The 12176-nt window shown below is 38.5% G+C and overlaps 1 protein-coding gene across 1 annotated transcript in view; it reads left to right on the top strand.

The window, feature by feature from the left end:
* Positions 1 to 12176, top strand: part of LOC117241649 (agrin-like) — a 262669-nt gene that overhangs the window by 142942 nt on the left and 107551 nt on the right. The window contains exon 4 of the mRNA XM_033507577.1: positions 947 to 1156. Within this exon, the coding sequence (XP_033363468.1) occupies positions 947 to 1156 (210 nt within the window). The remainder of the gene's footprint in view (positions 1 to 946; positions 1157 to 12176) is intronic.

Raw genomic sequence — 12176 nt, forward strand, 5'->3', positions numbered from 1 at the left:
TCGTTCGAACAATTTCCACGAATATTTCAGAGATTTTCGTAAACGGTAATCTACTTTTGTATTTCCTTTGTTCGCAGCGTTACGCGAGACTTCGGCCCATAACGCAAAATAACGAATCGAAATTTAAATTTCACTACTCAAATTTCTCCACTGCAATGTTATTGCGTTTCAGTGCATTATCATGAATAATGCGTCCAGAACGATTACACGTTCCAGAAATTTAAACCCAACGAAATTTGATTCTCCATCGGTATCTATTTATTTCACTGGATCTCGAGTAACGTTCATTGTATCATGATTTGTATTAAAGTTCAAAAAATATTATACCGTGAAAAATTTAACGTCAATCGTCAATTCTTTAGATTAACACTTTTTTTAATTCATCAAAAAATATAAAATAATATTAACGGAGAGTCGTTCAGTAGCGATCGTTCTAAGACATTTCGTTATTATCTAGGGCTAAAGTCGGTAGAAATTAAAATTTAGAAAGTAAATTTGTAGCTCAAATGAAACTTAATTAATTTAATGAATTTAATGCAAAGAAAATTGCAAAACTGGAGCTGGTCGTTATACTACTTAATAGATCTATATATATCTATAGCATATATAATAGAACAAAATGATTTATCTACTTAAGAAACGGAATATCAGCTCTAAGAAGTAACTCTCAATACTCGGAATATTAAAATATACTTTTAGCGTGTCAGAACAGGGAAGGCAATCTAATAAACAATATGACTCCGAAATATCTTACACAGAATTGTTATATTCTTTTATTTATTCAAACAAAAATGCTACTATTTGGTGAAAGAACTAATTTTAGTCGGTATTGTATATGCTGCTCTGTACTGCACGACTCTACTCTATATGATTCTTACTTCTTTCTTCGTCTCGCTATGCATTAAACGAAATACGACGATATGAATCAATCGCATTCTCGTTTCAGAACCTTGTGAAAAGACGTATTGTTCTTGGGGTGCGACGTGCGTTGTGTCGGAGAACGGGAAACCTTTGTGCCAGTGTCCAACAGATTGTCCTTCGACTTCTGAACCTGTCTGCGGCTCCGACAACATGACCTACACCAACTATTGCCATCTACGGAAGACCAGCTGCCTCGAGAGAAAAACTACACGGGTGAAGAATCAGGGCGCCTGTGGTGAGTACCATTCCCATATATAGCCTTTTGTTTCGATGATCTTTGAAGTTTCCAAATAAACGGATAGAATATTGGGAAAAGTTCGATCGAAAGTAAAGAAATAAGGCGACATACGACAGTTTATATATAATAACGTCTGAACTTAAGATCAAAGTACCAGTAACGATACCTTTAGAGATACGATCAAAGACTGTGCTATATATATTTATAAATATCATCTAATTGCTATTATTGAATAGATTTTCTAGATTAAAACGAATTAATCAATTTTTCCTGTTTCTTTTGCTCCGTATCTGAAAACAATTTCTAATTGAGAATTGACCAAGTTCATAAGATAATGCTAATTAAAAGCGATCTTTCTCTACGACATCCTCGCTGCGAGTAAACTTGTTCGTTCTGAAAGAGACATCGAAGATTGTCGAGGGAAATGCGCGCGATTCTTCCGGAGGCGATAGAAATATGGTAAAACTAGCCTTTTCGTCTCTCCTCTCTTTCGACCTGTTTCTCTCGGTTGCAAAATGGAGGCTACAACAGGGATTCACGACTTTGCAAATATTTCCTGGTGCGCTCGCGTGGCTGCATTCGATTCCCTAATGGCGTTCACGGCACTTCCGTGCGAAATTTCCACCGCGAGATTTCCGCGGAGATCTGTCGATATAAAGCGGAAACTTATTCCGCGATATCCTGCAATAATGATAATGTCTCGATATCGTGGTGCTCTCTCGAGCGTCACGTCATATTAGTCGCGTTTGAATATCGTCAACGGTAAAAATAGGGACGCAGCTTCTCGATATGGTTACATCCTGGCTGCTTCGACATGTGTCACCACTAAAATGTTCGAAGAATCTAACCGAGGAGTTATATCTATCTGCCTAAAATCAGGATTGACATATGCCCATTTGTCGCGATAGTAATTCCGAAGGAACGCGTTCCATATATCTGTTATTCTCGTTATGAAATGATAGATAAGTTCGTTTTGCGATAGTCAAATAATATTTTAATGCTTTCTCCGTTTCGTTTTATATCGCAATATTTTTCCATCGCTTAAGGCGATCGGCGTGGAGTTTTACTTTTTACTTCTAATCGCACGATTGGCACTAGTATCGTTAACGACAGTACAGTGGAATGTTTAGAACGAGCGTGCAGTATTCTTAGAGTTCTGGAAATTGAGGTATAAAATGGTTTTCCAAGAATCCATCGACACGTGTCGCAAATTTTCTTAACAAACGAAACGGAAGAAGCGAACTCTTTCCACATGCTTTGCGTTGGTTCTTGTTTTCTCTGATCAGATGAAACTAATCATAGAATGATGTAATCACGCTTCAGGAAAGATAATTTTAGACGAGTCACTTACAAAATGAAACTTCAGGTTCTGTTTAATTATTGAACAATTTAAATTGACAATTCGCAGAGATGTTCCAGAAATTTGATTAACGGAATGCTAACAGCGACAAATTTAAGCCGCTTCGACGTTTAAGTAACATAAAATCGATTACAATACCATTTGCGAAACGATGTTATTTACATTTAATTGTTCCAGCTCGTTTGAAGAGCTTAAACTTCGGCAAACGCCAGGCGGATTAAATACTCCAATAGCCATTTGTTTAGACTTTAAAATTCTGAACAAGTCCCGCCGTTGGGGTACCCGTTGGCGACGGCGCGCCGTGAATCGAGGCAGCAGGATCAATTTTCACGATGTACAAACGGTAAATATAAAACGCGTGTACGGCAGGAGAGATGATCGGGAAAATTTGAAGGCGACCGGAGAGATGTAGAGCGGAGTGCGAGAAAAACAGAGCGCGCACACGCCTCGAAACGTATTTTATCACTATCGGATCTCTTTTTACCTCGGCCCGTCCGGCGGGATCTTGCCACCATGAATTAACCATCAGCCGATACCCGATTTTTGCTACGGTAGAAAGCTCGCCCCGGAGGTCGTCGCGCGCTGATTCTCAAAACGATCTTTTATTCAAACGAGCCTACACGCGCTTGTATCGACACGTACCACCCTCTTTCTTTTCCTCACTTTGCCTCCGGCCTTCTTCTTTCTCTCGTGCTTTCACCAAGGTTGGGAATAGGAGCACCGTGAAAATCTTGGGGCTTCTTACGAATGGAATGTATTACGTGAACTGAGAGAAGAACAGCTGATGAGCGGTGTTCATGAAAATTACTTGGATTTCTTCCAAGCTTCTGTAGTCGTTCGAATTGACGTGAAACCAGCTTCGTGGAAGGAAATCGAATGATTTGGTTATTTCCAACTTACTGGTACTATCTGCGTTCATTGTTTAAAAACCGTATCGCACCGATCTCGTTGAAACTGATAGGTTTTGGTTCTGAATAGTTCGTATAGATTCATATATGTATGTATTTTACGAAAGGTAATATCGATAGAATAAGATAGAACTTCAAGGATCAAGAAATTTCTAATATTTTAAATGCAACCTCGGTTCATCGACCGAACTTCCCTTTTATTGCTAGAATGGTTCGATGTTATAATTTAAGTTGCTCTTTTTGGAACTTAGTGATTAACTAATTTGTTCATTAAACGGGTTTAACGCTTGACGTCCCAGTAATTTCATCTGAATAAGAAATAATTTGACAATTTCTGCTTCCTGTGGAGAATATAGATAAATTTATTAGCAAAAGCTTTATCTAGTTTCGCGAGTCAGCTAAAAGTTCAATCGAGTTAAGCTGTATAAGTTCTTCGTTACACAACTCATTCCTTATGTGTTACGAATACTCATTGTTAGAGTTGGAATAGTACGTTTCGTTATCGTCTAGTACTTTGTAATTGCGTATGGTTACTAAATAGCCTGTAGATTGTAACAAGATAATTTCTGATAAACAGAGAGGAGCTATATTGATTGGAAATAGAAGAATTCCGGAATAAAATAAAATTGATTACACCTTCATAATTTTACTTCTCGTTCCTCCTTAGATAGTTGAATTTTTCTATTACAATAATTAATATAAATTTAATATTATGCGCAACAATCTCGAACGAATAATTTTCACGGTGGCGCTCGTCACTCGTTGAAAGTCTATCGAAGTCTTTCGACAAACTTATGGCCCGCTCGTTCTTCATCTTTCTTCCTGCACTTTCAATTACCTTCAAACAAGCCAGGGATCCTGGAAAGTCTGGGAATGACACGCAAGGTCAGGACTCCTTGAGGTCTTGCGAAAATCCAAGTTTATGAAAGCACTTTACTAGACTGCGTTACGAAGAACCTCGTCGTTTTATCAAATTCTTCGTTTTATCGTAACGAGATTTATTTTCTCAAAACTTTTAAATTTTGTCAACGATCGATACGTTTCGTTAAAATTTGTTTTAAAATCGAGTGCCAGGGAAGCACGCAAACAACGATTCTATAAAACAAACTGATATTAAAAATTTGCTATTAAAAGTTTCAGTGTACGTATGAGAATTGCGATATGACTGAAACAAATATAAAACATACAAGGTACTGTTAATTTTTAACAACGCAAAACGCAAATGGTCAAACGAATTTCACTTTTCTTGTACTTTTAATTCTTTAAAATTTCTGAAAATTTAAGGGTATAATTTTGAATAACCAGGCAGCAGATACAAAGAATATTTTCTGTTACGAACTTCGAAATAACTATGTAGTAACTCTAATATCTATCTATCTTATATTCACTTGCATACATATATCATTGTTTCAAAATACAAAATTTAAGTTGCAAATGTTGATACTTTCTCAAACCGAGCCATCGATAAAGAGATAGAAAATAATAGCAGAAAGAGTTTGAACGAAAAAACGAAGGCTATCGAACCAAGAAAAAAAAGTAGCTCTCCCTTCGTAATTCTTTCTCTAGAATCGAATTCAAACTCGGACATTATCGTGTTAGCCATTTTCCTTATTCTTTCCTCTTACCCAGATACTCTTAGCTTTTTTCATTCTTATCTTATCAGCTGTAGTTCCGGTTCATTGCAAGCTCATGCTGCGAGCGACTTATAAGACGGTAGAGCTTCCATGTTATTAAACAAAATTGTCGCAGCAACGAGGACCATGCAGCGGGTTTAACATGGGCGTGTATCGTCCAAGTCAGGAGCTTTTTAAATTTTTATCGTCTCGTAACCGCGAGATTCATCGTGGATACTTGGACCGATCATTTTTAGATCTTACCTGTACGAGCTGAAAACGTCATCAACAAAACTACCTGATGCAACGTTTAATTACAAATATTATAGACGATGATGCAAATGGATAAAACTTAGCATAACATTCTATCATATAATTACAAATGTATTTTCCCCGAAACGTAGACGAAGTACTTGTTCGCGTGAACCAACGTCTTTCTAACAGGTTTCCCATGTGCACGTAAATTATTATGCGAGCAAACAATGCTGTACGCGCGTAACAGCATCGTGTAAAATAGCCGAGTGTCCCTGGTGGTTTCTTCGGTCGAGTCTTCCTTCTGATGTTCTCCTTCTGCCCACTTTTCAGCAGCTCTTCCATCGTTCACGTACTCCTCGTATTACTTAAAACATCTACTCCACATACATAATACATACATATTCGCAAGCTCCGTCGCGTTCAACACCGTAGTTTCTCATTTTTATTTTTCACCGCGTACTTTCAATTTCTACTCCTTCTCCTAGATACTCTTTTTATTTCAATCTCCATAGCTGCTTATGTGAGGCTACTACGACTCGTTGTACAGGATTTCGTCCCGATAAATATTCGCATATTAATTCGTTTTTAAAGTTTGAAAACCGACACGATTAATTATTTATTCGAATATATGTCTTACGAATTACGAAGTTGAGATATCTGTCGCATTTTTCCCAACTGCTCTTACGCTTATCTGTCTCTTGTTCGATTATTGTACACTTAGAAGACGTTAAAACACCACTTAGTAACGTTTGCGTTATCTTTGGACGATCGGTGACGATTTCACACGGAATTCCAGACGAGTTCGCTGGAATAAAACGGATAAACGAAACAGTCGGATAGATAAGAGAATGAAAAAGAGGGGTACGAATGATAAGCACGGTCTTAAGCTGGAGCTTCCGTGCGCATTCTCTCCGGTCGTTGTTTCACCGAGTTTGCGAGACTTTATCTGCCTTCTTCAGACCGTGTGCCACAAATTTTTCGATTGTTCAACGTATTTTCACGATGGTATGATTCGCGGTGAGATTCGTATATTGATGGTGGAAATCGTCGAATTATCACATGGAATCGTTGGATAAATTGCCAGTTTCCATTTACTCGCAAACTTCGTGTCCAGATCGCTGCGTTTCGTACTGTTCTTCTCTTTTTGCTTTTGGTTTTGTTGCGTTATCTTTATCGTCTCTTTCGAACGTTAAACGTGACATAAATTTTCGAGAAGGGGCGAACAATGGCGAATAGTGGAATGATGGAGAGCTTTCGAAATACACTCATGCAACTCATTTCGACAGAGAGGAATACGAAGGAAAGAATCGGGAAACTGTCCACTGCAATTCAATTCGTTCGCTGATTTAGTTGACATCTCGAGATCCGACTCTTTTTTGCTTCGTGAAACGTAAATGAATTGTTTGCACTTCGCGATCTACGAAACGTTCACATTTCTCAACTTCGCGCATTTATCTTGAAACGAATAAAAATCTCATTAGGAGATCGACTGCCTTGAATGAAAATTGGGTTGCATAAGAAAATTCGATTACATGGATCGAGCGAAATTAGAAGGAAAGGTGGAAATTATAAAATTGTTACTGCTGAAAATTTCATATAGCTTTCTCGATTAGTGGGGATTATCTTTCCGTATTTTTACTGGGTAATTGTGTATGTATTCGGACGAAAGCGGCGAGAAATTAAATTAATCTTATCGGCTTAAGGGAGATCCCTTCCGAACCGGATACCAACCTCGATCTCTTCGTTTCCGACTCACGTCACACCACCGGAAATGCTACCGTTCCTGTTTCTTCCGTGTCGGAGCGATCACTTACCACAAACGATTAAAACAAGCAACTAAGTTTTATTATTCCATTGGAGAGAAAGTTTATTACAAAGAAAATTTCTTTATGGAAATAACAAAGCAATTACAATCTTAGTTGGAGATATTATTATTACCGAAATAATATCCAGAGATAATAAAATTTGAATAATGTTGAATGATATTCCATTATAATAAAATTTAGATAATATCGATCAACTACGACATACTGAGTACTAATAATTGAATACGTAATGAAAATTTTATCATGCATGTTCCCGCGAGCATTTCCAAATAAATTATCATTTATATTAATATATTGCGTATAAAAACTATTCGATAATAAACATAATGATTCATTTCGTTTTCTCTCTAACTCGTTCCACTCTACCTTTTTCGGTTTATTTCGTTCAATAACCGTATAAAGGAACGATCTCCATTCACTTATACACACAATGAATTAAGCGTACGCTTTCACCTACGAACCTCTCTCTTATCATTGCGACGGTAACAAATTAAGTCAACGAGCCTTACATTTGTTACGCTAAAGATCCTTAAATGAAAAGTTCCCAGAAGAAGGAAAGTACACTTCATAAAAGGATTCCTTTTAATAGAATATTTTAACCGGGCTCCCGATTTTGAATAGCTCGTTTAATAGAACCAGATTTACATCGCGAACAAATTGGATATACGAGGATTCGCGCGATATAAATCGGACGACCGTTAAGTTAATTACCGATCGAAATTGGATCTCGATCGAATTCGCAAAGGTGTTCGAGTGGCTTCGATGCTCGCCGGTATCGTTATCCGGAGTAATTCGAGCGGCATTAATAAGTTGGACGAGATCGACGATTTTTCCGATGTTAGACGTCGTCGAGCATCGAAGTCTACGTCAAAGCCAATGGGATGTAATTAAGTTAATCGGAGACTATCTCTTCGGTACACTTCATTACATCTTCAAGCCGGGGCTCGGTCGTGCTCGGTCAACTTTTATCTAACTTACTGCGGCGATAAATCGTCGATATCACCTGTCCTTCTTATCTTAGCTATTTTCAGCGCCACGTTGACAGAATCAGACAAAGAAATTGCCCTCGAACACGAACTTTACGAATTACGCGCAATAAAAGATTCGACGTGTTAATTGATTTGTCACGAAATAAATTCGAACGAGATGAAACCGATCGTTTCCCCTGAATATGGCCCGTGGCGAACCACAAATGCGAACTTCAATAAAACGTTATACAATACAAAGTTTCAATTAAAATCTTGATTGAATATTCCTCGACGTGAATGGTGTGTAATTAAATTATTTAGCAGAAGGTTGTGAAACGTTCATGATTCCATGGTTACATGCCATTCTAGTTCGTCGATACCCCGGAATATTAACTATTCTACGATATTCATTCTGCAATGTTGCTTCGCATGCACACAGGATCGCAATTACTCTACCTTTTATTTACCTAAGATCATACAGTCTCACTTGCCCAAATTCACCGATGCTACAGAATTTACCGCGCAACATAGATATGTTACAACGTGTATCAATCTTAGTACATTTGCTAGCGTCGATTTTGGAGATTTTCGTTACAGGTATCAGACATCCTAATGTCCCTTTCGATGGTGCAACAATATTCTATATGTATCTCATGAAAGACTCTCTATCCTCCGTATACATCTTCATTTCGTGGAATGGCGTCTCAGTGACTTCCTTTCTCCCTGTTCTCGAGTTCTTGCCGAGGGTTGACTGCTACCGACGCTTGTACCATTCTACGTCTCTTGAGAGACGTGCACGACAGCGGCAGCGTATTCGCGGCCTCGGCAAGCCCTGTGAAAATATCCACTGGAGGGTATAAATTCGATCTAAGTCCCTACGGGAATCCCCCGACCGTGATTTAGGCGAATCCGATGAAGGTTGAACGCCTAATGCGTTTCGGGAGCGTCGTTATGATACAGGACGCTCGTGTCACGTATTTTTCACGAATTCCACCATGTTCGAGCATCTTTAAAACCGGAATTCTCCTATTCAGACGGGTTACTTTATACCTCAATACTTCAATATTCTTTATACCCCAAACACAAGAATAAATAAAAGTAGAATTTACATAGTTGAAAGTAAACGAAAGTCGAAAATGTTATTTAAAAATATTATTTCTGAAACGTGGAAAATGCCATTAAGAAGAATGTAGCTCGTTATTTATATGGAATTCGACAGCATTATACTTGAATGGTCACACGATTAATGACTGGCTCGTATATCATTTATGAGAAATTGATATGCCGATACTGGTGTTATTAAATAACAATCAATATTAATTATCAGAAAATATGCACCAGTGCTTAACTCGCGTTAGCACCCAACTTTAACAACGACAACATATTATTGGCACCGAAGGTCATTTTACTATTACCAGTTAGGGTTTACAAGTATCGTGATACAAATTGTCCTTTTATATTCGCTACGTGTCAACAATTTTCCATATGTTTAAATATATCCATTATAATTGCTCGCCCGTTCGTATTTCACGCTCGTGCTCAAAATTAATCGACTAAGCTTGTTTAGAACAATTGAAGCGCATATTTTCCGCTCCCAGAAATTGAAAAGGCGCATAACGAATGCGAGTTTATCACCATCGTTCTCCCGAGGATCATTTATTCTCTCGCTGAGCGAAAGTTTCACCCAGACGTTCCAACTGTTTCCGTTCTTATTGTTAGTCGAAGATGAATGACGCTAGACGATACTTAGCCTGTTTTCTAAGATATACTACAAAGAACGTGTTTTATCATGCAACTAATAGAAGTAGTAGTCGTCGATACTGGTTTGTCGCTATTTATCGTTTTTCAAGCACCACAGTCGTAAATATGTCTTTATCGCCTTTCAAGCGGCCCAAGATAAATGAAATGTCCACTGCTTCCTACTCTTCAGGTGTTTCATTACATTGGCTGGCCATGCACGATCTCTATTTTATTTGTCTGGACGTGTGCAGTCTTGCTCTCTTTGTATGGTGACCACGTACAACGTTATACTACTTGTCTGATCATAGAGAACACGTTTCTTGTCTGACTGTATACGGGTTTATTCCACTTCAGACCTCACGCCCGTCCTTCCTAATTATTTTGCACTCATCCGACAAATCTCATTACATCTCGTCTTCTGTATATGAAAATACCTTTTCTCTGGAAGAAATTGTTTAAATAAATTCTCCGCATACGTCGTTTTCCGTTACAGACCGTTATGTTGCAATTTAACATATAACGAGAACACCTTATAATAAAAAGTAATAAATCTAGATTAAAATTATAGATCCGTAAACCAAAAGTGTCGCATTTAAATTGCACCACGATGCAAGTTTAAAGCTGTATATTTTCTCGATCCTACCATCAATCATCAGCCGCGGAAAGATTTTTAATTCGCGGGAGGTATCGGCGCGAGCTGTAAGCCTCGCGGATTTAGAGAGGCTGCAATTTAACGATCCTCGGCCTCGGTGGAAGGTCTCATACGCCGGGACTAATATCTCTCCGCCCCTAATTCAAGGCCGGTTCTCCATTTACCTCTCTCAATTTCGAGGTGTCTTCCATCCGTTCTCTCGCTTGCCACGCTGAGCTCTTCAATTATTACAGCCGCGAAGCCTGCGGTATTTTCAGGGTGTTTTGACGATAACTGATGGGACTGCGAGGTTCGAGCTATCGTCGTAGACGTTTATACAGGGGATTCGCGTGTATGTATGTACGCCGTGGAACATTGTTTTCCACCGCCGCGCAGCGCCACGCCGCCTTTCAGTCTCGTAGCTTTCTAACCACGTCCCCGTCACTCCTTTACAATGGTAACGCGTTGCTCCCTACGAAATTTAATTCCGCCAGCGGCATTCTTACCCGCGCGCACAACGCCATGATTTATAATGACATTGAACCGGCGCAACAACATATAGAATGCATGGTTACGCGTGTTATAAGTTCCTCCCTGATATCACGGTGAAATATTGTCCCTGATGCGACGCCACGTTGGTTCTTGTGCTACCATACTCTCCCCGCTCGATGAGCTGTTTCACTGCTTGTTTACCATATGCGTGACAGTTGTGTTGTAATCGCGCGTACTAAAGCTCCTCTATTGTCGACCCGCTCTTTAGATGATGAATTCGGGAATTTAGTGGGTCCTCGTTTCAAGCTACTTATGTTTTCGTAGATTCTGTGCTGGTAAGTACTTGGTTTCTAGTGTAGAAACGTTACGCGAAATAAGATATATTTGTTACGACAGGTACTGAACATGATAATGGCAACTGTCGAACGATCAACAGCAGCGTAATATAATAGCTAGCCATGAGAAATCAGAAATCGGTATGCGAGCTCATAAGTCATACGCCTCGTCGCAAATATCGTATCGCTTAGATTAATTATTAAGAGTTTAACGAGTTGTACGTTAATGTGAAAGGATGAACAATTTGGACGAGTTTGTAAAGTTAGATTTGAATTGTATTTATGCCACATGTTATCGTCTATAGAATTATATACTTAAATACATTTCAATTGCAATGAATTATTCTTTTTTCAATATGAACATTACTATATCGAAGTATTCATTCTTTATATTCTTCATTAAGAAATTAATAAAATGATATTTTTAAATTTATTAAAATGGTTTCCTCTTTACTGTATTGTACAGTCTAGAAGAACACAAATTATTTCAGAGATATGCGTATCCTTTGTTATAATTTATTCAAATTGGGCGAAGTATGTAATAGAAGTCAAAGTAATAATAAATATTTTAGCTGAAAGTAAGAATTTCGTGTTATTTCGTATGCACACTCAGAAATAACAATGTTCGTCCGTATAATATGTATAGGGGCAGTACAAGCGGATAATCAAGGCAACAGTATTGTTTACCCAGGCAGTTTCTTGCCGACTCAACACCATTTTTCTTCCTCTGTCTTCGGCCTTATCTATATAGTTCCATTCATGTGCAATGGAAATAGGCTGCGCGTGCAAAATTTAATTCTCACATTCCCGTTCCACCCTACGCAGCTACGGTTGGGCTTTACCAGGATTGATAACGACATTGAATCAGTAGATTAGCGTATTCGCCAGG

Source organism: Bombus vosnesenskii, unplaced genomic scaffold (assembly GCF_011952255.1).
Source record: "Bombus vosnesenskii isolate JDL3184/JDL3185 unplaced genomic scaffold, Bvos_JDL3184-5_v1.1 scf7180000016261, whole genome shotgun sequence".
NCBI classification, from domain to species: domain Eukaryota; kingdom Metazoa; phylum Arthropoda; class Insecta; order Hymenoptera; family Apidae; genus Bombus; species Bombus vosnesenskii.